The following is an 18,841-nucleotide window of genomic DNA, read 5'->3' on the forward strand; positions in this document are numbered from 1 at the left end:
AACCTCTTGCTTGCAATAGTTTAAAAAACATCTTTTTGGGGTGAATTACACTGGCTGCTAGAGAATGTATTTTAGTTTCCCTAGTGGAAGTCAACCAACTTAAGCTTGGCGATGGCATGGTGGTACGATGGAGATGCAACAAAATTAAAACAAGGCCTTTTCTCCCCATGACTGTTTTGCAAGGTTAAAATTGTAATGCACATTCCACGACGCGGGCCTGGCAGCTTGGCCTATTTGAATTGCAAGGTGGGAGTTGTATTTAAATTTTAACTGAGCCAAAACAACCACAGGTGGCGCAAACTATTGACTCATCCCCAATTTAGTTGTCTTCTGCAACTTCATACAGCTCACAGAATGAAGCAAGGTGGATGCACAGGATGAGATGTGTAGGGAAAAAGCGATCATGTGACCTGTTTTACTTTGTATCTCTTAAACGATTCAACACTGTCAAACTTTCCGTCCAGAATTGTATAAGAGACAATAAGACAATTGCTAAAAGGTTTCAATTCATATCCGTTATATGGCAACTCACCATACCATTTTCAATTTCCTTTTAAACCGATCAGACATTGCTAACAGGTCATGTGACCCATCTAATCAACACCTAAAACCAAAAATTACTTGAGGTCATTATGTATAATACTGTTACAAAGTTTGAAGGTGTTTTGGTAAATGGCTGAAAAGTTATGGCTGTTTTCAGATTTTATAGGTTTCCTCCCTGTGAAACAACAGGGTACTTAAATAAAATATTGGACGCAAGGAAAGACTCTTCCCGACAGCATATTGATTCTGTGCCTTTCACAAAATAAACCCTGTGGTGTAATCCATATCCTCAGTGTTAAAGTTACGCAAATGTAAAGATATTCAAGAGTGTTCATTTATCATTTATGACACAATGACAACAAAACAAATCTATGGAAATACCATCTAGGCGTGTCCTAGAACCTACATTAGTTACATGTATTGGTAAGAGCATTTTCAATGTGAATACACATGAAACTTAACCATAAACCTTGTGGTGGTTACTCTATTAAGAATACACAATACAGCCAGCTGAAATAAAAACTTCGTCGGAAGGGTCGATTCAGTTGCCGGAAGAGCAACAATTCCTGGGCATTTTTAAATCCTTTCTCATCACGCGATGTAACATCAGATAATGCTGAAATTGCTCTATTTGTTATGAATGGCCACATTGCCTTGCAAAGCTCTTTTATCATACTGCTGTAATCCAACAAAGCTGAAACTAAAACAGCTGTATATTAGATAGACATTTAAGGTACACTGGTATTCATCCAACGAGAAAATGGTCTTCTTGCTGAAACCATCTTCAGCGTTATCAGAAAGCTATACAGTCACGGTACCCAGCAAAGACAGTCTAAGTGCAGCTGCTTCCTTTTTTATCTAGGTAACGTAATTATAAAATGTCTTGCGAATTTGTCTAAAAGGCTGGCTCCTCAATGTATTTCAGACAAAAGGAATAATAAATTTGGTAACTCTTATGTTGAGAAGAAATATAATTTCTCCAACATTTTGCCATGCCATAGTCTGATTTAAGCTAGTGAAAATTTCCAAGAGTTTGCATTATTAAGCAGTTCAACCATCTGTGATCTAAAGTCTGGAAAACTTTCATAGCCACTGGAAGGGAAGTCGACTATTCCTGACCAGGCATGCACCAAAACATGGGGCAGATTTCCCACCTGCCCATGAAAAATTACTTTCATAGTTTCAATGACAGGAGAGGAACTGTCTGTACATAACAAAGCAGGCATGCCACTTCTTTTTTGTTGAGGCTTCTGACATACCTCCTAAAATACATGTAAACGGTTTGCTGCCCCTTTGTCATTGCATTTAGGTTTTCAACAGTAATTAGGTTGAGAACTTTCTCATTTGTCACATTCAAAGATATATAGAGATCTAATACTAACTCTTTTGTGGCTGGAAGCCACAATTCCCTGTGTACTCCCTCTAAGATGTCTTTCTTGATGGCTCTGCTGCCATCACAGCTTTCTTCCACAGCTCTGTTTTGGCAACACTTACTAGAATTGTTTCTAGGTTATTTGCATTTGTCATTTTACTGACACCAAACTCTGACAGAAATTTCAAAAGGGAATCAATGTTTTTGTCAGAAAGACTGACTTGAGAATTACATTTTTCAAGAATCTCCAGGAGTCTTAAATTGTCATAATAGCTTACATAGTCCAAAAACCCCTCTAGGAAATCTGGGTCGCTAACATTTTCAGTTCCAGTAAGAAGCACAAAAAAAAACTTTGTTAAGCGAGGGTGGAAACACCTCAACCATAAGAAATCTGTGACCCAGAATTCTGCCCAATGTGGTGTACATAGTTTCATCTATGTCTGGGGAAATTCGTGGAACGTAACTGTTTGCTCCCTCAAAATATATAGGGAGCACTTTTTTCCCAGAAGAGGGTAAATACTTCTCTCTTTACTTCATTGAAATCCAGCGTGGGCTCATTTAAGAAATTGAAATTTAAAAGAAACTGCGTTACATTATTGTCGCTGTACAAGTTAAACATATCTGCTACAATATCTGCACGTTTTATGGTTACGTTCCTGGTTTCTCCATCATCAGCCAGCTTCTCAAGAACCTTGATCCTTTTTTGGGGGATTTTCTGGAAACAAAGTTAAAACTAATAACTACAGTGATTGTCGCTGGATTAGGTTGAACCTGTCACGATCTCACTCGTTTTGTAAGCTGCTACAAAATATTTCTAATTATTTCATTTAAATTCCGACAATGTCATGAAGCGCTGCTAGCTTTGTAAAAAAAGTTACCTCCACTACTTTACTTTCCACATGTGTATACTATTTTGGTATTTTTGCGAAATTTTATTTTGTAGAGATCTAGGGACTAAGTATATTGTAACCACTGTATTTCAGTCATACCCCACAACAAAGCAATGTGTTAACTTCTTTTGTGTGGGAGTCCCCATGTTAACTAAGATAGAAAATAATGATTAATAACAATGTCTTGTCTTTCTGAATAAGGTAAGAAAGAACAAGAAATGCCACCAAAAGGCACAGAAGACAGTTCTGTTATGTGATCAAGATTTTTGGTGGCTCACCTGAAATCCTTGAAATCGTGGCTCTATTTTTGTCAAACCATCTTACACCTCGATTTGCTAATGTAATCCTAGTGCGGGCTGAAACTATAAAATCGTTCACAATTTACTTTGCATACATATGTGGATTATTGTCATTAGTAACAACATTCCAAACAATAACTGAGGAGCTCTGCTTTTAGGCTTGGCTGAATCTATATATTATTAAAGATCATTGAAGACTGAAGTACAAAAGAAACATGTAGCTTTCTAAGCTGTATTGAAGGGAAACCAATTGCAATTCCAAATGTTTTTCTCTTATGAAAAAAATTACTGATTTTCACGTATTCTCTGTCCTGCCCCATAATAGTTGAAGTCAACGTACTATGAACTGCTGTCAGACCCTCTTAGAAGTGGGTCTGCAGCTGACCTGTTCATAAACTGTTTCTGCTCATCTACCTTTGTGGCAGAATCTCATCATGTCACAGGTATGGCGAGAAGTATTACCCATTTCTTATCTACTTTTGAAAAATAGAGTACGCCTGTCACCAGTACATCTGGATTCAATAATGAAATTGTAATAATACAGGTTTGCTAGGAAAAGCAGGAGGATCTGCCTAGTCATCACTCGTGTACAAACTATCTTCTGTTGTTCTGTTCTGATGTTTTCCCAGTAACTCACTATCCCTACAAAATGAAAAAAGAAAAAAGAATTGTTAATGTGGAAGTAGTGCCAATTGAAGCTAATTGAAAAGCTGTCGTTGAGGGGCCAAGTGTAAGCCTCAGTGAAAATGGAGCAAAAGCAAGATCTAAACAAGCACTAAAGCTTAACACTTGAGCACAACGCAAACAGACAAACAAAATATGTGAGCAAAACCACTTATACTACTTACATTTCATTCCCCTCCATCAACATAGGGGGTGGCTTCTCTGAAACACAAAAAGGTGCACTCATGGTCTCGTTAGATTCAGCAGTAGAGTTTAGACTGTCTTCAGGCGATCCGCCAAAACCTTGAAAACAAGCATCCTCATCTGGAAAGGTCAATAAAGGTTGCAGGTTGGTGTTGTCAGGCATGGAAAGAGTAAAATACTCAGGGGTCAAGCTCAATGACCCCATCCCGTCGTACACCGTCCCTACTTCACCTTTCCTTTCATATCTGCGCATTTGAACACTGACTATAGGATGTCTTATGGAAACTGAAGTGTGGCTTGTTCACTTCTGGCTCCTTAGACACTCTGCTGGCTCTTGCTTTGCCTAGATGTTCCTGCCATGCAGCTCTTTCCTGGCAATGGAAGAGCTCCTCTTGCTTGTCACTTTCTTTTGCTTGGTCTGCAGCCAACGAGTTGAGATACTCTTTTTCCTGAAGTGCTTTCAGGACTCTTTCCGAACTGCCCACCAAGCTTGAAGATGTGGCTGTAATGTTACGCTATTTGAGAGCGCAAACAAGAGGTAATAAAGACGACGAACAGTCTTTATAAGAACAACAACTCCATGTTTAATTCAACACGGCAAGCACATGGTCCAAGAGTCGTGTGTTCTGCAGCATTTTGTAATAACTACACATTTTGTAATACCTTACGCATTTTGTAATAAAAGTTGCAGCATTTTGTAATTGCCTGTAGTATTTTGTATTAAATGCAAACGACGCATTTTGTAATAAACGTCAGTCTACGCAATTTGTAATAATGTGGTGACGCAAATTGTAATAAGTCTCTTCACACGATAATTTCACCAAGCATACAGATTGGCTGGATTCCCTTCAACACCAACCTGATGGAAAATCAGTTATTACATTATTGCAGGATTTTTTAAACTGAATATGAGTACAGTATCTGCACGGGTATTTGTACAGTAGACGCACGCGATTTTTTAGATAAGTTCTTTTTTCTCACTTTTGTCCGAGTCTTGGAATCAAGTTAGGTTCACGAAAAAGAAAGTAATAAAACGTCAACATTTGCGTGACAATGGGTGAAACTATTTCACCTGGTGGTATTCCATTCTCCATTATGAAGATTTAGGAAATTTTTAAGGAATTGAGAATTTTATTTTCCAAAATTTATACACCTCTCAGACTAAAATTATGCCACATGCTTATTGAAAATATAGATTTACATTGAAGTATGTGGGTTGTTTAGCTCCCAATATCTGCTAAAAACGAGCACTTGACAAACTATATTCAGCCAGTTTTGAAGAGAATCCAGCCAATCTGTATGCTTGGTGAAATTATCGTGTGAAGAGACTTATTACAATTTGCGTCACCACGTTATTACAAATTGCGTAGACTAACGTTCATTACAAAATGCTGCAACACTTATTACAAAATGCGTTGTTTGCGTTTAATACAAAATACTGCAGGTAATTACAAAATGCTGCAACTTTTATTACAAAATGCGTAAGGTATTACAAAATGCGTAGTTATTACAAAATGCTGCAGAACAGTCGTGTGACTATGCATGACGTCACACCTTTCCTTTTTTCAAAAAGACAAAAGTTAGAATTAATGAACTTAAACAAGCTTATGACATACAAGCTTTCAATGATGAACTGAACAAGTAAAGTCAATGTCTCTAAACTTTCTAATAAAGAACTACTGAAAACTGAATGACTCTCTGTTGACTTGACTTAAGCTTTGCCCGGTAACAGTGAAACAACTTAGGCAAACGGTCATTTTCTAAAGTCCTTATTTGATTGTAACAAAGTCCTGTAAGTACTGTGGGGCCCAAGAAACTCATCCACTCCTGCTCACAAATGTTGTTTTAACTGGGTCTGATGGTGGCTCCTGGCTTGGGGAACTGTCACAGGTCCTGCTTGGTTGGGTTGACCAGCAAAGTTGTCTTGGACTGGTTGACCTGTAAGCTGGGTTCTTATTGGTTCAGCTGCGGCAGGCGTTGTGTTAGGCTGGTTGTCCTGTGGTGGTCACACTGAACTGGTTTTAGAAGTCTGAACAAATGGTTCCTTACACTGGCAGAGGTGTCTACGGTTTCTTCTGTACAGTCTACCGTCTTCTGTTCTGACTTCATAAGAACGGATATCAACCTAGTCTTCCACTCTTGCCTTAAACCATTTCTGCTCTCTGTTGCCTGGTTTAGGGGCTACTCGGACAACTTCTCCTGTCTGTAAAGGCGGGAGCTCCTTGGTGTTTTGATTGTAACACTTGGCTTGTTTGGACGTCTGCTTGAGGAGTTTCTCCTTCACATTTTCTTGGACCTTTGCTTTTAACAGGTAACTGGTGGTGGGAAGCAGTGTTCTTGTTCTGCGTCCAAACATCCTTTGAGCAGGGGAGCTGGACATTCCTTCAGAAGGAGCATTTCTCCAGTCAAGCAAGGATAAGTGGTGTTACATTTTATATTAATTAACAGAGTAAAAAAGGAAACAGTTTGCCCTCGTGTTAATTTAGGTTTAGCATAAAAACTATATAATTATGGTAATTTTGATAACTCCATAAGCTAGTTTCATCACATATTATGTCATTTGAACATTTCTGTCAGTAGCATTACACTACAGTAGTCTTTTTTCCTGTGTTGACACACCCAGGCCCACTAATGTAACTAAAGTCAAAAAGTGCATGCTTGTGGGGAAACCAGTCCGTTTCTCCCCACCAGAAGAGATCAAGACCCTGTTATCTGTGATAGGTGGTGATTCTGTAAGGCTCCATACCTTCCAAAAAGTTTTGAGAATAATCATCAACGGAAAGGTTTATTTCTCCAGGGAATACAAATGAATGAGGAAGTATATTTCTTCTGCTGTTTCATTTCAAAACCATAATGAAATGAAATTTGGCCTTGTGAAGTACTTTGTCCATGACCAAGACAGTGGGGAGACATTTGCAGTCATGGATATTCCAGGGATTGGTGATACACCTCCTGCACTGAGCAGATTTGCTCTTCATTACATTTGGTGTTCTAAAGAGGGGTTAGAAGTTCTACCATGAATGATGAAAAGGATAGTCATAATGATAGTGATAATAATGGCAGTAATCACAATAATGTGGGCAAGAATTGACTGTTTGATGTACTCATCAAGTAGATCTGTGGGCATCTTGTGATGGAAATTACTTTGTATAAATCTATGACAAACTGCTTGTAGCTTGTCAACTATAATATAATTAAATTAATTTCTTAATTTGATGTTTTATTTCAAATACTGTAGTGGCATCATGAGCCCCAGCTCCCTTATAAACCCCTTTTCTGTAAAGGCCCACCACTGATGTTGTATTACCAAAATTTTCAGGATTATTTGTATATATTTCCTTATTGCTCTTGTAATCAAGCCTTTATTATTTTCCTTCAGGGAAAGAGTTGAGGTGGCAAATGTGGAGGATATCCTAGAGAAAGTATTTTACATGGATGGGAACAGACAGAATGCGTGCATTGCCAGGGCACCAAACTTTGTGGAGAGAGAATAGGGAGTTGAGTAACACAGTGTATCTTTTTGTTAGATTTTCTGTGATAGCGGGTAATTTCTGTATCACACTACAGTGTCAGTAGTTCAAATTCATATTTCAGTTGTGGGTTAAACTGTGGTGAAATATTAAACTCTGCTTAGTACTATGGTTAGGAACAGAAGCAGACAGATTTTACAGTCAAAAAACTTCTTAAGAGCCAAGTTGCACTGGAGGGCAATTTCAGATTTGTTCTGGACAAATCCGACCTGAAATTGGCCAATGACAAAAAATTTGTTCGGAAGGCTACAGTCGCACTTGAGAACAAAATCTCTGAACAAACACCATGCCATGCTGTGAGCAGCATCCAAGGGATTTTATCGACCTCATAATAGTAGACAGATTTCCTGAGGCTTCCTCCTGGTTGGTTTTTGTTGCAATCTTTTGCATTCTTGTATTGTTCTGATATACTTCATTTTCCAAATACATTTGTTGGCCGTCTTGCTGGTTCCGAGCGTTTTCAAAATCTTGGCGATCCAAGCCCATGTTTTCCTTGACTCTCGACCTTCTAACTGATCATGCTTTTCAGCCCACAGTTGAACTAATAGCTTTTCCTCCTCTTTACCCCATCTATCCTGAGCCTTCTTGTTCTCGGATGACAAAGATGTATGGCACAAAGAAGTTGGGGTTAATGCTGGCATTGAGCTGTCTTCGCTGAACTGAAGGGATTCTGGCAACGAGTCAGTGCTTGTGATTGAAGGAGGTGGGCTGGGATTTCCTCGATCATTAAACATGTAAGAGCCTGGCAAAGGATAGATCCATCCTGGTGGATATTGTGGAAATTCACAAGGGAAAAATTGGTGGCCCACGCCGGGATTCATGTTGTTGTGAAATGAGAACGTGATTAATTTTACCGCGGTCTATCGCATAGACTCTGCTATATATATTACCTGTCAAATCATTTGCGAATCAAAACACCCTCACTTTTTTTCCAAGATTTGTCTCAATTTGGCCTGCTCCAGAGGTAGTTGACGGCATCTTTGAAGTTTGTCCATCTGCGAATTTTGTCCTTTGGGGAACAACCAGTCGTACTTGGTTTTTCATTGTGATGATGGATTTTTTGACATAAGTAAACAGTTTTGTCCTCTAATGCGACTTGGCCCTAAGTATCACAATTATTATTACTGTTTTTGGTGTAATATAATTCAGTGTTTTCCAAAAGCAATGAGTTTGATCTGCTGAAAAGCTCATGTTTACCATTCCCAACTTTCAAATAAAGTATCTTTAAAATCACACAAAGGTAGCTTTTATTTGTACACATAAATCCTAAAATTTGAAAAATTTCTTATAAAATAAGTTTTAATTATATTTGCTTATTGCTCTTTTAATTAAGCCTTTATTGTTTTCCTTCACAGGTTTCCAAAGAAAAACATTAAGACTATGTGGTGAATTGGCAGGGAAAGGGGAAAACAGGACTTCGTGCCTTCCAAGGACCCCTTGTTAAGGATGTGCATAAATTAAGTAGTAGAGGAAATGTTTCCTGATTGTATTTTAAGAAGGCAAGATGGGTGTAATGGTGCACAGTCAGCAATTTACTCTTCCAGGACAATTTTTTTACACTTCATCAACTTCTACTTAAAGAGCTGTTCTTGCTGTATGTACTTGCATAAAGATAAATCCTTATGCAAAAACAGACACTGGTAAGTAGAAAACTCTGACATAGTAATTCAGTGGCAGAAATCTGGAATACACTCATTCTTAAGGTACCTGCCCAGGGTATTTTGGGGCATATCTAGGCAAGCACCAAGAGCAAAAGATGTCACAGATGGATACCAAATCCCTACAGAATTGATCTTCAGTGAATGGAAAACTTGAAAGTTCTGAAATTTTTCTTGTAGTGGGTCTCCTACGGTGTTTTTGTAGTTAATCATTAACTTGTGTCTGTGAAAGGGATTTGCATTTCTCTCCATTGTATTAGCAAAATCAGTAAAAATGAAAAATGAAGCGCAATTATTCTACGATTGTCAGGACACTCCTATCTGCCATTTTGGTTTTATTTCCGCTGGTCAGTTCCTTCCCAATATCACTGTAACTACAGTTTATCCTGTTGTACTTTCCCCTACCCGGTCGGGAGTTTTGTTTTGTTTATTGGTTGCTAGGTGTGCTGTGAAATCTGATTGTAACAAAAATCACTGTGTGAGTTATATCTGGTCAGAATAAGATGGCACGGCCAAAGAAAAAGAAAAGGTTATCAAAAGCAGATTGGAAAAATATTAGAAAGGCAAGGGGAGAAAAGTCAGCTGCAACAAGCGGTGTAGGAGCAGGCAGCAGAAAGAAATTTACGCTCCCTGTGAAATGGAGGGAGAGAAGTTACAAATCAGGAGGATGTGAGTGAGCACAGTTTGAAAGCCCTAGTAAATCTATGTACAAATCTCAGAAAGAAGTAGAGAGAGTGCTAGTGTCAAGAAATTTAAAGGATTCTCTGAACAAAGGCTGTGCTACTTCAGAAGAGTCAAGTCAAGATGAATCAGCCGGCTCAGAATACATCCCGACAGATGGAGAAACTTCAAAAGTGGTTGACTGCAGTGTTAGGTGGGAAGAACAATCAAAGGCAATGGAGCGAAGATTCTTCGTCTGTGAGACAACACAGCTCATGGATTTAGTGAACCAAATCAATGAAACTTCAAAGTGCTCAACAATAGACTGCAACAGCAAGTAATTACACTGACAGCTGAAAATGGCAGTGGGACTTTTTAGGCTTGTATTTGTCTAAGATTGAAGTTATCAAACTCACCGTACCTTAGTTCTTCAAACCAGTGTTATTATTTGTGAAATACAATATGTGATTGTAGTTCTCTCAATCAGCTAGTCAAAAGTATATTTCGTTGGAATTAATTTCTTGAGAATTTCTCACAAATGCTTTTCACGGCTAAGATTGTGTTTATTTTCCCCAAATCGGTCCGCTGTTCAATGGATGTTTTTTATTTCAGAAATGCACTACACTTTCCTTTCTTTGTGCGGAAGGACTTTTTTGTGAAGTGAAGATGTTGTTGACTATTCCTTCTAAATGCCTAAGCCAATAACAAATGTTATGCTTGTAAAAATCTGTCCCACACCAGCAAATCCTCAGGCATCAACAACTATTTCAATCAATGCAATTGTAGTCATTAAATTATGAGCAATTTTTCTCTGAATTGTAATGTAAGCTTATAGATATTTTTTCCTTTTATTTTCTGTAGGCATTCTAGTAGTTACTAAAGTGGAACCTAGGGGTCTTGGAGGATCCTTGCAAGTGTTGTTTGCCTGCAGTAACTGTAGTATGCGAACCGTGAATTTCAATGGATCTGCTTTTGTTGAAGGATCAAGGAGAACAGTTGTAGGCCTTGCACTGGCTGTGGCATTCTTTATTACTGGACATGGGTGTGCAAAGTTTTCAAGGACATTGAGATGGTGTCTGGGGATCAGTTGCATTTCCAAAAATCCTTATTACTATACAATTAAACTGGTGTATCCACACATCACAGATATTTTGAATGAAATGTGCGAGGAAGAAAAGCAAAGAATGAAAGCAAAGGAGGAAGGAGAGTTGGGCAGTTGGGAGAGGGCTGTTGTCACATCAGATGGCGTGTGCCACACGCGTGGTCATTTTAGTAAGAATGGGTCATTTATTGTAAAAAATTATTTGACGGGGGGATTGTTGTGGTATGGACACAAGTGTATGCAGGGAAAAGATACTGTGGTGAACAAAGAGTTGTTTGAAGGGACTACAAAGTCTGTGGAGGGGATTCTTGCAGAGGAATGTTACAAGCAAGCTGCAGATGAGGGTTCTAAAGTGGAAGTTGTGTGGCAAGATGGTGATTCCAGTGCTGCAAAGGCCATCAGACAGTGCCATCCAGATGGCAAAGTGTTCAAGTGTGGAGGACATGTCGGCAGAGCCCACATCAACCAGTTGAAAGATGCTGCATATTTTTCCTTCAGTGTCATGTGCGAGTAAATAAAGCAGAGGTAAATCGATGACACGATTCTTTACACAACTGGAACCTTTAATAAGCCTGAGCAATCACAGAACAAGCTGACACGCACGAGAGCACAAGGACCAAGAGAGAAGGATGCTACTACGCATGCTTATAACTAGCGTACTGCTGACCAGTACTGGCGTGACTTCCTTTTCTTCTTCCCTCGAGCTTTACAAATGTGTAGTGAGCTAACCTTAGAGCTACATGTTAATTACAAACAGGAACGGATAGAAAACTTGTAACGAAAACTATTAATGTTCTTCATGCCACTGTTTTTGGTTAGTTAGTTGGAGTCTAGAACAAAATCATTGTAACATGCTGGACGACATCGCACGCGTGTGGATCTTCTGGGCAGGGGACTGGTATCAGAGTCACTGGCGGGGGAGTCTATTACTGGATCGGTTTGGGTGTCCTCGTGGGGTTCATGTCCTCCAGCAGGAAGGTTGTCATCAGGAACTTCTTGAGTACCAGGTGTTGAGATTGCACTCGGTATGACAGATGGAGAGGGTGGGGAACGCACTGGCTGTGCTGGTGGGGCTTCATCGGATGACAAGTCTGCTTCATCGTTGATTGCCAATGGTCGGGAGTCTGCTACTTCAGATGGAACCCAATAGCAATCTGAGGTTTTCACGCGGTAAGATGTGCTTTAAAGCTGAGAACCGACAAACATTCTGATGTTGCAGAAAGAACCGGTTACTTCTACGACTAAATAGCGATGGTGTGCTCTAGTCTTGTTGCGATCGGAGTACACGTAGACTAATTCACCAACGGTGATGTGCTCAGCTGGGAGGTTCTTGGTGATGGGGGCCTTAGCCTTCTCGCTGTGATGGTGGTTGGCAATACGTTGTTCGTGTTGCTGAACAATGAGGTGCTGGTCGTGCAGTGGTATCTGCTGGTTTGAGAATCAATCTCGCTCTGTCCACATCTCCCTAGCAGAAAGGCCACGTGAGCAGATGCGTGCGTTAAGGGTAGCTGTCGCTACTGACAGGGTCACAGGAGACACAGGACCGCCTAGTGGGTCATGTCGGAGTAACTCGTTTTCAACTTCTTGAACCGCCCTCTCAGCTACGGGGTTCTTGTTACAATTCTTGGCATTTCCAATCTCTATGGTGATTCTGTGGTGTTTCAGTAGTAGGTCTTCTGTTAGTGCCTTGAATCCTCAGGCGGGGTCAGTGCATATGAAGGCTGACGGCCCATCTAGTGGATGCATTTGGACACAAAGGCAGATTAGGGCATCACGTAGCGTGTTGTGTCGCTCATCCTTCAGCAGAGTTGTGGTTGTGAAGGAGGTCACACACTCACATAACACTAGTATGAGCTGTCTTGAGCGCTTGATAACATCTGCAGCGAATGATACGCCAACGGCATCAGGTGGAGGGGAAGATGACTGCTCCTCTTGCATTTTCGGGGTTTGGCGCAAGGTAGCACATTGGTGGCAAGCTTGAGTCACACGGTCAATGGCCTTGTCTATGTCCGGGGCATACAGGTAGCGCTTGGTTACAGCTTTGAGTTGATGACTGGATGGGTGACCGAGTTGAATGTGTAAAGCGGTTAAGAGTCCCTTCAGTACTTGTTGGGGGACGATAATGCATTCATGGGTTGGTGCAAGAGGCTCGTTGCGCTTAACAACAAGCAAGCCATCCTTCGCGATGGTTGCTACGTTGAGGTACCTCTTAACATCCCTCAAGTTCGTTAGCTTTTTCAAAGGATGTGTTCCTTGTTGTAGGTGTGCATGAGTGTGTCGTAAATTGGGGCATTCGGCCTGTGTGGTCAACCAGGCAGTGCCACTAGTAAATGGGAGGTGTTTGGTGCCACTAAGTATGTCGTGAGTAGATGTGTGTCTGACAACTGATTCTCGTGTGAGCTTCGTAAACGTGCAGACCTGGCAGGCTTCATCTTCACATGGGGCAGCATTACCGCTGGAGAAATCTGAAGGCAGTATTGCGGAGCCGGATACGCGTCTTACAGAGGCCTGATATTGGCTTACAGTAGATAGGAAGGTAGACACACAGGGTTACAGAGAACTCTCCTCAGCAAACTTTTTCATATGCCTGTATGCATGGTTTGCTGTCAGTCAGTATGCAGGCCTTATGATGAGACTGTATGAGATAAGGGCTGAAGTGCTTGGTGGCAATGGCAATAGCTAAAGCTTCCACCTCACATGGTAGCCACGCTGTCTGTGAGCTGCGCAGTTTGGCACTGAAAAATCCTGCCAAGCGTAGCTTGCCATCACGGGTGACATATAGGGTGGTACCTATTCCAGGTTTTCGGACACCTCCGTCTGTCACAATCCACAGTTGATCGCCAGGTCTGGGGAGCAAGATGGTGCGGGTAGTGTTTAGGGCTGCCTGGGCGTTGTGGAATGATGTTTGAGGTTATCTGTCCACTGGATCGTTTCGTTAGATTTGTGGCCAGCGGTGGTGTTGTCAAGTGTTGCGAGGAGTGTAGAGCATCCAGGAATGACACGGGAGAGCACCTTGAAAGCTCCAAGAAGGACCGCATTCAGGCTATGGTGCAGGGCATGAAGCAAGGGCGGCGATGCGGTGTGGGCTGGCACTTAAGGTGCCACAGTTCCAAATCCAGCCTAGTATTGTTGTGGATTGTGGGTTGATGATGGTCTTTGATGTGGAAAGGCGGAGATCACATTTGTGGAGGGCTCATAAAACTTTCGTCCAGTTGTGCAGGAGTTCTTCTGGGAGTCACCTCCACAATACAGATCATTGGCGATTTTGGCAACGATGCCTTCCTCCAACAGGTCACCGAGCACTCGGCTCATGAGCTCTTCCAGGGCCGTCTCTGAGCCTGGCATGCCCATGGCAGACCACACATACACGCACACACCCCGGAATGGTGTAACAACGCCACAATATTTCATAGAGTTGCGTGAGAGTGGAATCTGGTAGAATGCGCTGGTCTGGTCTGTCACGACGATGTGTTTCCACTGGGCAATGAGACGTAGGGTGGAATTGACATCGAGCATAAGAGAGGGCTAAGGCTTGCTGTAGCAGCCGACGTCAGCAAATGCGGTGACTAGGCGGTAACCACCATTGGCTTTCTTGATGAGGAAAGACAGGTTTAGGTAATCAACTGCAATGTTGATGTCTTCGGGACGTCTAAAGACACCCAATGCTTCTAGTTCGTCAAACTTCTGTTGCAGCTCCAGTAGCTGGTGACGGGCATACTGTGGCAGCAGGCCTTTGCATTGGGTCCTTGAAGAAAAACGTGGTAGCAAAGGCGAGCCAGGGGGCATTCGATCGCCACTGGGCTGGACGATAATAGGACCAACGGAGAAGATTGGTCAAGAAGACAGCTTCAATGTAAATTTCTTACGTTTGGAAACGCAAGATGATGATAAAACCCTTTCACAGCAACTAGAGAAGTTTTGGAAAACTGACTTTGTTGATTTGATATGCTTGGTCATTACCAAATAGCACTTCCCTGGAGACAGCAGCCTCCTTATCTGTCGAACAATCGAATTCTTGCAGACCACAGACTGCAACTGCTCAAGAAGAAGCTTCTATGTGATCACAAATTGTTTGAAAGCTACAGGGCGACTATCCATGACTACATCTCAAAGGGTTATGCCCAACGAGTACCTAAAGATGAGCTCGATGTCGATGGCAAACCTCTGTGGTATCTTCCATACCATGCTGTCTTCAATCCTAATAAGCCCAGGAAATTAAGAGTGGTTTTTGACTGTGCAGCTTGATACAAAGGAACATCGCTTAATAACCAGCTATTAAGTGGCCCAGACCTGACCAATAGCCTGTTTGGTGTCCTTGTAAGATTTCGTCAAGAACCACTAGCTCTATCCTCAGACATCGAAGCTGTTCCATCAAGTAATGGTTGATCCAAAGGATGTTGATGCTCTGAGGTTCCTATGGTGGCTTGATGACAACTTATCTAAACAGCCAGTCGAATGCAGAATGAAGGTTCATCTATTTGGTAGCACGTCCTCTCCAAGCTGTGCCAGTTTTGGTCTTCAAAAGACTGCTCAAGACAATGCAGGAGACTTTCACCATGAAGTTGTCGACACAGTGTTGCAGAACTTTTATGTGGACGATTATTTGAAATCAGTGAAATCGACCAAAGTTGCTGTTGAGTTGAGAGAAGATCTGTGTGCCTTGCTGTTAAGAGATGGATTTCAATGGACTAAATGGTTGTGTAACCGGAAGGAAGTCCTTAAAACCATTCCAACTCCATACAGAGCTCCTTCAGTTTGGATCTGGATTTGGATTGTAACGTCCTTCCTACTGAAAGAACCCTTGGTGTTCAGTGGAACATGAATAGCGACATGTTTACCTTTAAGAAGACACCAAAGGATAAGCCCTTTACGCGAAGAGGGATCCTATCAGTGACAAGTTCAATTTATGATCCGCTTGGCATGGTATCACCGATCATCTTACCTGCAAAGAGGCTTCTCCAAGATCTTTGCAAGCAAGGACTCGGCTGGGATGAAGAAATCAGAAGACAAGAATCTCATTGCTGGAGACTATGGTTATCGGATTTACCTTTGCTATCAAGTGTTGCCTTGCCAAGATGTTTGAGGCCGGTAGACTTTGGCCAGATATAAAATGCTGAGTTTCATCACTTCGTAGACGTTTCCCAGATTGCTTATGGGACGGTATCATATGCGAGACTCGTCAACGAGAATGGCCGCATTCATTGCAGTTTCCTTGTTGGGAAATCCCACTTAGCTCACATGAAGCAGATGACTATACCCAGATTAGAGTTATGAGCCACTGTTTTGGCTGTCAGAATGAACCAGACCTTACAAGAGGAATTCCAGTTAAAGTTTGACAGGACGGCATTTTTGGACTGATTCAACAGCCATTCACCAATACATCAAGAATGAAGAGAAACGATTCTACACGTTTGTGGCCAATCGGCTTACAGTGATTCATGATGGTTCAGAACTTTCCCAGTGGAATTATGTGCCAACTAACATCAACCCAGCGGATGATGTTAGCCGAGGTCTGACAGTGAAGGAGTTATTGAGCAACAAGAGATGGTTCAGAGGCCCTGCATTTCTGTTGGAAAATAAGTCATCATGGCCCATCAATCCAGTCTCCTTAGCCATCATCTCTGATGAAGACCCAGAAGTCAGAGCTCGAGGCCAAACAAATCACGTTACCCAGATGGAGGAGAAACGACCACTGGACGTTCAAGTTCAAGAGAGCTGTTGCTTGGCTTCTGAGACTTGTACAATTGTTAAAGGGAACGAGTTCCTTGCGAGTTTCATCACCTGTTAATGTATCACCTCGTGGCAGGCTGTCTATTGACGAATTATGATATGCGGAGGATCAAATCATCAAGTATGTGCAGAAATCAGCCTTTCTACCCGTGATTAAGGCCCTCCAAGATGTAAGGCATGGAGAACCTGAGAAGCGCGCATTGAAGGATATCGGCTCATTTGGCTCAGTGCACAAATTGAAACCATTTCTAGATGGAGTGGGAATGTTGAGAGTTGGCAGTAGGCTTCAGAATTCTACATTGGAGTACCAGTCAAAACACCAAGCACCACGTTACCAAGCTGCTTGTTATGGATGTCCATGAATCTGTGGGACACCTAGGCCAAGGACACGTCCTGACCAATTTGAGACTGAAGTACTGGATTATCCAGGGACGGGCTGCTGTCCGAAGAGTACTTGGTAACTGCTTGACCTGCCGAAAACAAAATGCTTTAAAGGGCCAACAAGTAATGGCAGATTTACCCAGCGACAGGCCAACACCTGATGAGCCCCCGTTCTCTTACGTTGGCATAGATTTCTTTGGTCCGTTGTACGTAAAGGAAGGCAGAAGTACTGTAAAACATTATGGATGTCTTTTCTCTTGCTTAACTATGCAAGCAACCCACATTGAAGTGACCGAATCTCTTGAAAGGGATTCGTTTATCAACGTTCCTCGCAGATTCATTAGCAGAAGAGGATAAGATGATAAGAATTGACAGTGGTACCAATTTAACTGGCAGAGAGAGGGAGATCCGTGAGGCCATAGATGGCTGGAATCGGCAGAAGATTGAAGGGTTTCTACACCAGAAGAATATCGAGTGGAAGTTTAACCCCCCTGGAGCATCACACATGGGAGGAGTCTGGGAATGAGTAATTCGTTCAGTGAGAAAGATTCTGAGAGTCCTTCTTAGAGAGCAGTTGGATTCTGGAGAGGCACTGCGAACATTGATGGTGGAAGTTGAGGGAATTTGCTGCCAGGAGTCTTCGTGAAGAATGATTTATACTGCCAACGTCATTGGAAGCAAGTTCAATACCTTGCGGATGTATTTTGGAAGAGATGGTTGTCGGAATACTTACCAAGCTTGCAAGAACAGCAGAAATGGATCAAGCCACATTGTGATTTTGCTGTAGGCGACCTAGTCCTCATCGCTGATGAAAGAGTTCATTGTGGCCAGTGGCCTTTAGGTCGCGTTCTCGAAGTACACCCAGGAAGGGATGGATTTATCCGATCAGTCAAGGTTGCCACAAAGTCGTCTATATTGACAAGGCCAATTTCAAAATTGTACTTCCTCAAACAAGAGAATTCACTTCCAAGGAAGAACTCTATTTGATCTTTATAGCTATTGTGTAGTTAATTTGCAATGAGAAAGACTTGTTAATTTATGCACTAGTTGTCATGCTTGAACTTTGAACACTTGTAGGCTTACTTAGATACTCGTTATACGTTAATTTTGTAAACTCTAGTCATTACGCACTTAGTGAACTCAATTTAGTTCAGGGGCCGGTAATGTAACGACTAGAACTTTCTTTGCTTTTGGGTGTCACATTTTTCCGTGACCCCTGGGAATTATGCTACCCACTCTGTAATACTTAAGAGTCCCTGTCCATAAAAATGGAAAATAACTCGGCAAGGCTCGAAAATTTGATTTCGCTCATATTTTCATGGTAGATAGGCTAGGGCATGACAAAAACTACTGGATAGTATGCAAAACCGCATCAATCTTCCGTCTTTAAAACACTCGAATATTTTTGTGCAATGTTTCAATGTGTACTGGGTTGGTTTTAGGGAATGTTGTGTTGTCTTTTTGGGTGCAAAATAATTAAATTTCGAAGACATGTATTTCATTCACTTAAAAGTACTTCGTGTATATAATTAATTTTCACCATGTGCGAAACCTTCAAATGGATTAAGCTTCTGGTGGTTGAATCGCAGAAGGATGATCTACAGATTCCTGTAAAAATTTCTTTGGGCAAATGATTGTGAGCGACGCGAGAGCTTTTCGAAGTACGTCAAAAATGCAAATATTTGACCATTCCCTCATCAAATTTCAATTTACGGGTTAGACGCATATTTTAGCATGCGCCACATGACTTGACCAATGTTAAGTTGAAATAGACACAGAGCTGATAATTTCGAAATGCTCTTACCTCAT

At 41.5% G+C, this 18,841-nt stretch overlaps 5 protein-coding genes across 5 annotated transcripts in view; 2 read left to right on the top strand and 3 right to left on the bottom strand.

The window, feature by feature from the left end:
- LOC145482408 (uncharacterized) overlaps positions 1-18,841 on the bottom strand; it is a gene marked incomplete at its 5' end in the record, with an annotated part of 215,205 nt that overhangs the window by 154,490 nt on the left and 41,874 nt on the right. The window lies entirely within an intron of this gene.
- LOC145482621 (uncharacterized) overlaps positions 1-18,841 on the bottom strand; it is a 148,008-nt gene that overhangs the window by 30,331 nt on the left and 98,836 nt on the right. The window lies entirely within an intron of this gene.
- Positions 4,927-10,563, bottom strand: LOC145482638 (uncharacterized). Its single transcript, XM_081461247.1, has one exon. The coding sequence runs from the start codon at positions 8,320-8,322 to the stop codon at positions 7,828-7,830; it is 495 nt and encodes a 164-aa protein (XP_081317373.1). The 5' UTR covers positions 8,323-10,563; the 3' UTR covers positions 4,927-7,827.
- LOC145482400 (uncharacterized) lies at positions 15,300-15,743 on the top strand. Its single transcript, XM_081461030.1, has one exon. The coding sequence runs from the start codon at positions 15,300-15,302 to the stop codon at positions 15,741-15,743; it is 444 nt and encodes a 147-aa protein (XP_081317156.1).
- On the top strand, positions 17,000-17,558 carry LOC145482401 (uncharacterized). The gene is made up of 2 exons (XM_081461031.1): positions 17,000-17,258; positions 17,368-17,558. The coding sequence occupies exons 1-2, from the start codon at positions 17,000-17,002 to the stop codon at positions 17,556-17,558; spliced, it is 450 nt and encodes a 149-aa protein (XP_081317157.1).

This window comes from Orbicella franksi, chromosome 3, assembly GCF_964199315.1.
Source record: "Orbicella franksi chromosome 3, jaOrbFran1.1, whole genome shotgun sequence".
In the NCBI taxonomy this organism is placed as follows: domain Eukaryota; kingdom Metazoa; phylum Cnidaria; class Anthozoa; order Scleractinia; family Merulinidae; genus Orbicella; species Orbicella franksi.

Bases quoted from the DNA above. Each gene is read 5' to 3' on its own strand.
- LOC145482401 (XM_081461031.1), top strand. From the start codon at position 17,000: ATGGATGTCCATGAATCTGTGGGACACCTAGGCCAAGGACACGTCCTG. The intron at 17,259-17,367 runs GTACTGTAAAAC...CGTTCCTCGCAG, and splicing joins GTACGTAAAGGAAGGCAGAA to ATTCATTAGCAGAAGAGGAT.
- LOC145482638 (XM_081461247.1), bottom strand. From the start codon at position 8,322: ATGAATCCCGGCGTGGGCCACCAATTTTTCCCTTGTGAATTTCCACAA.
- LOC145482400 (XM_081461030.1), top strand. From the start codon at position 15,300: ATGGTTGATCCAAAGGATGTTGATGCTCTGAGGTTCCTATGGTGGCTT.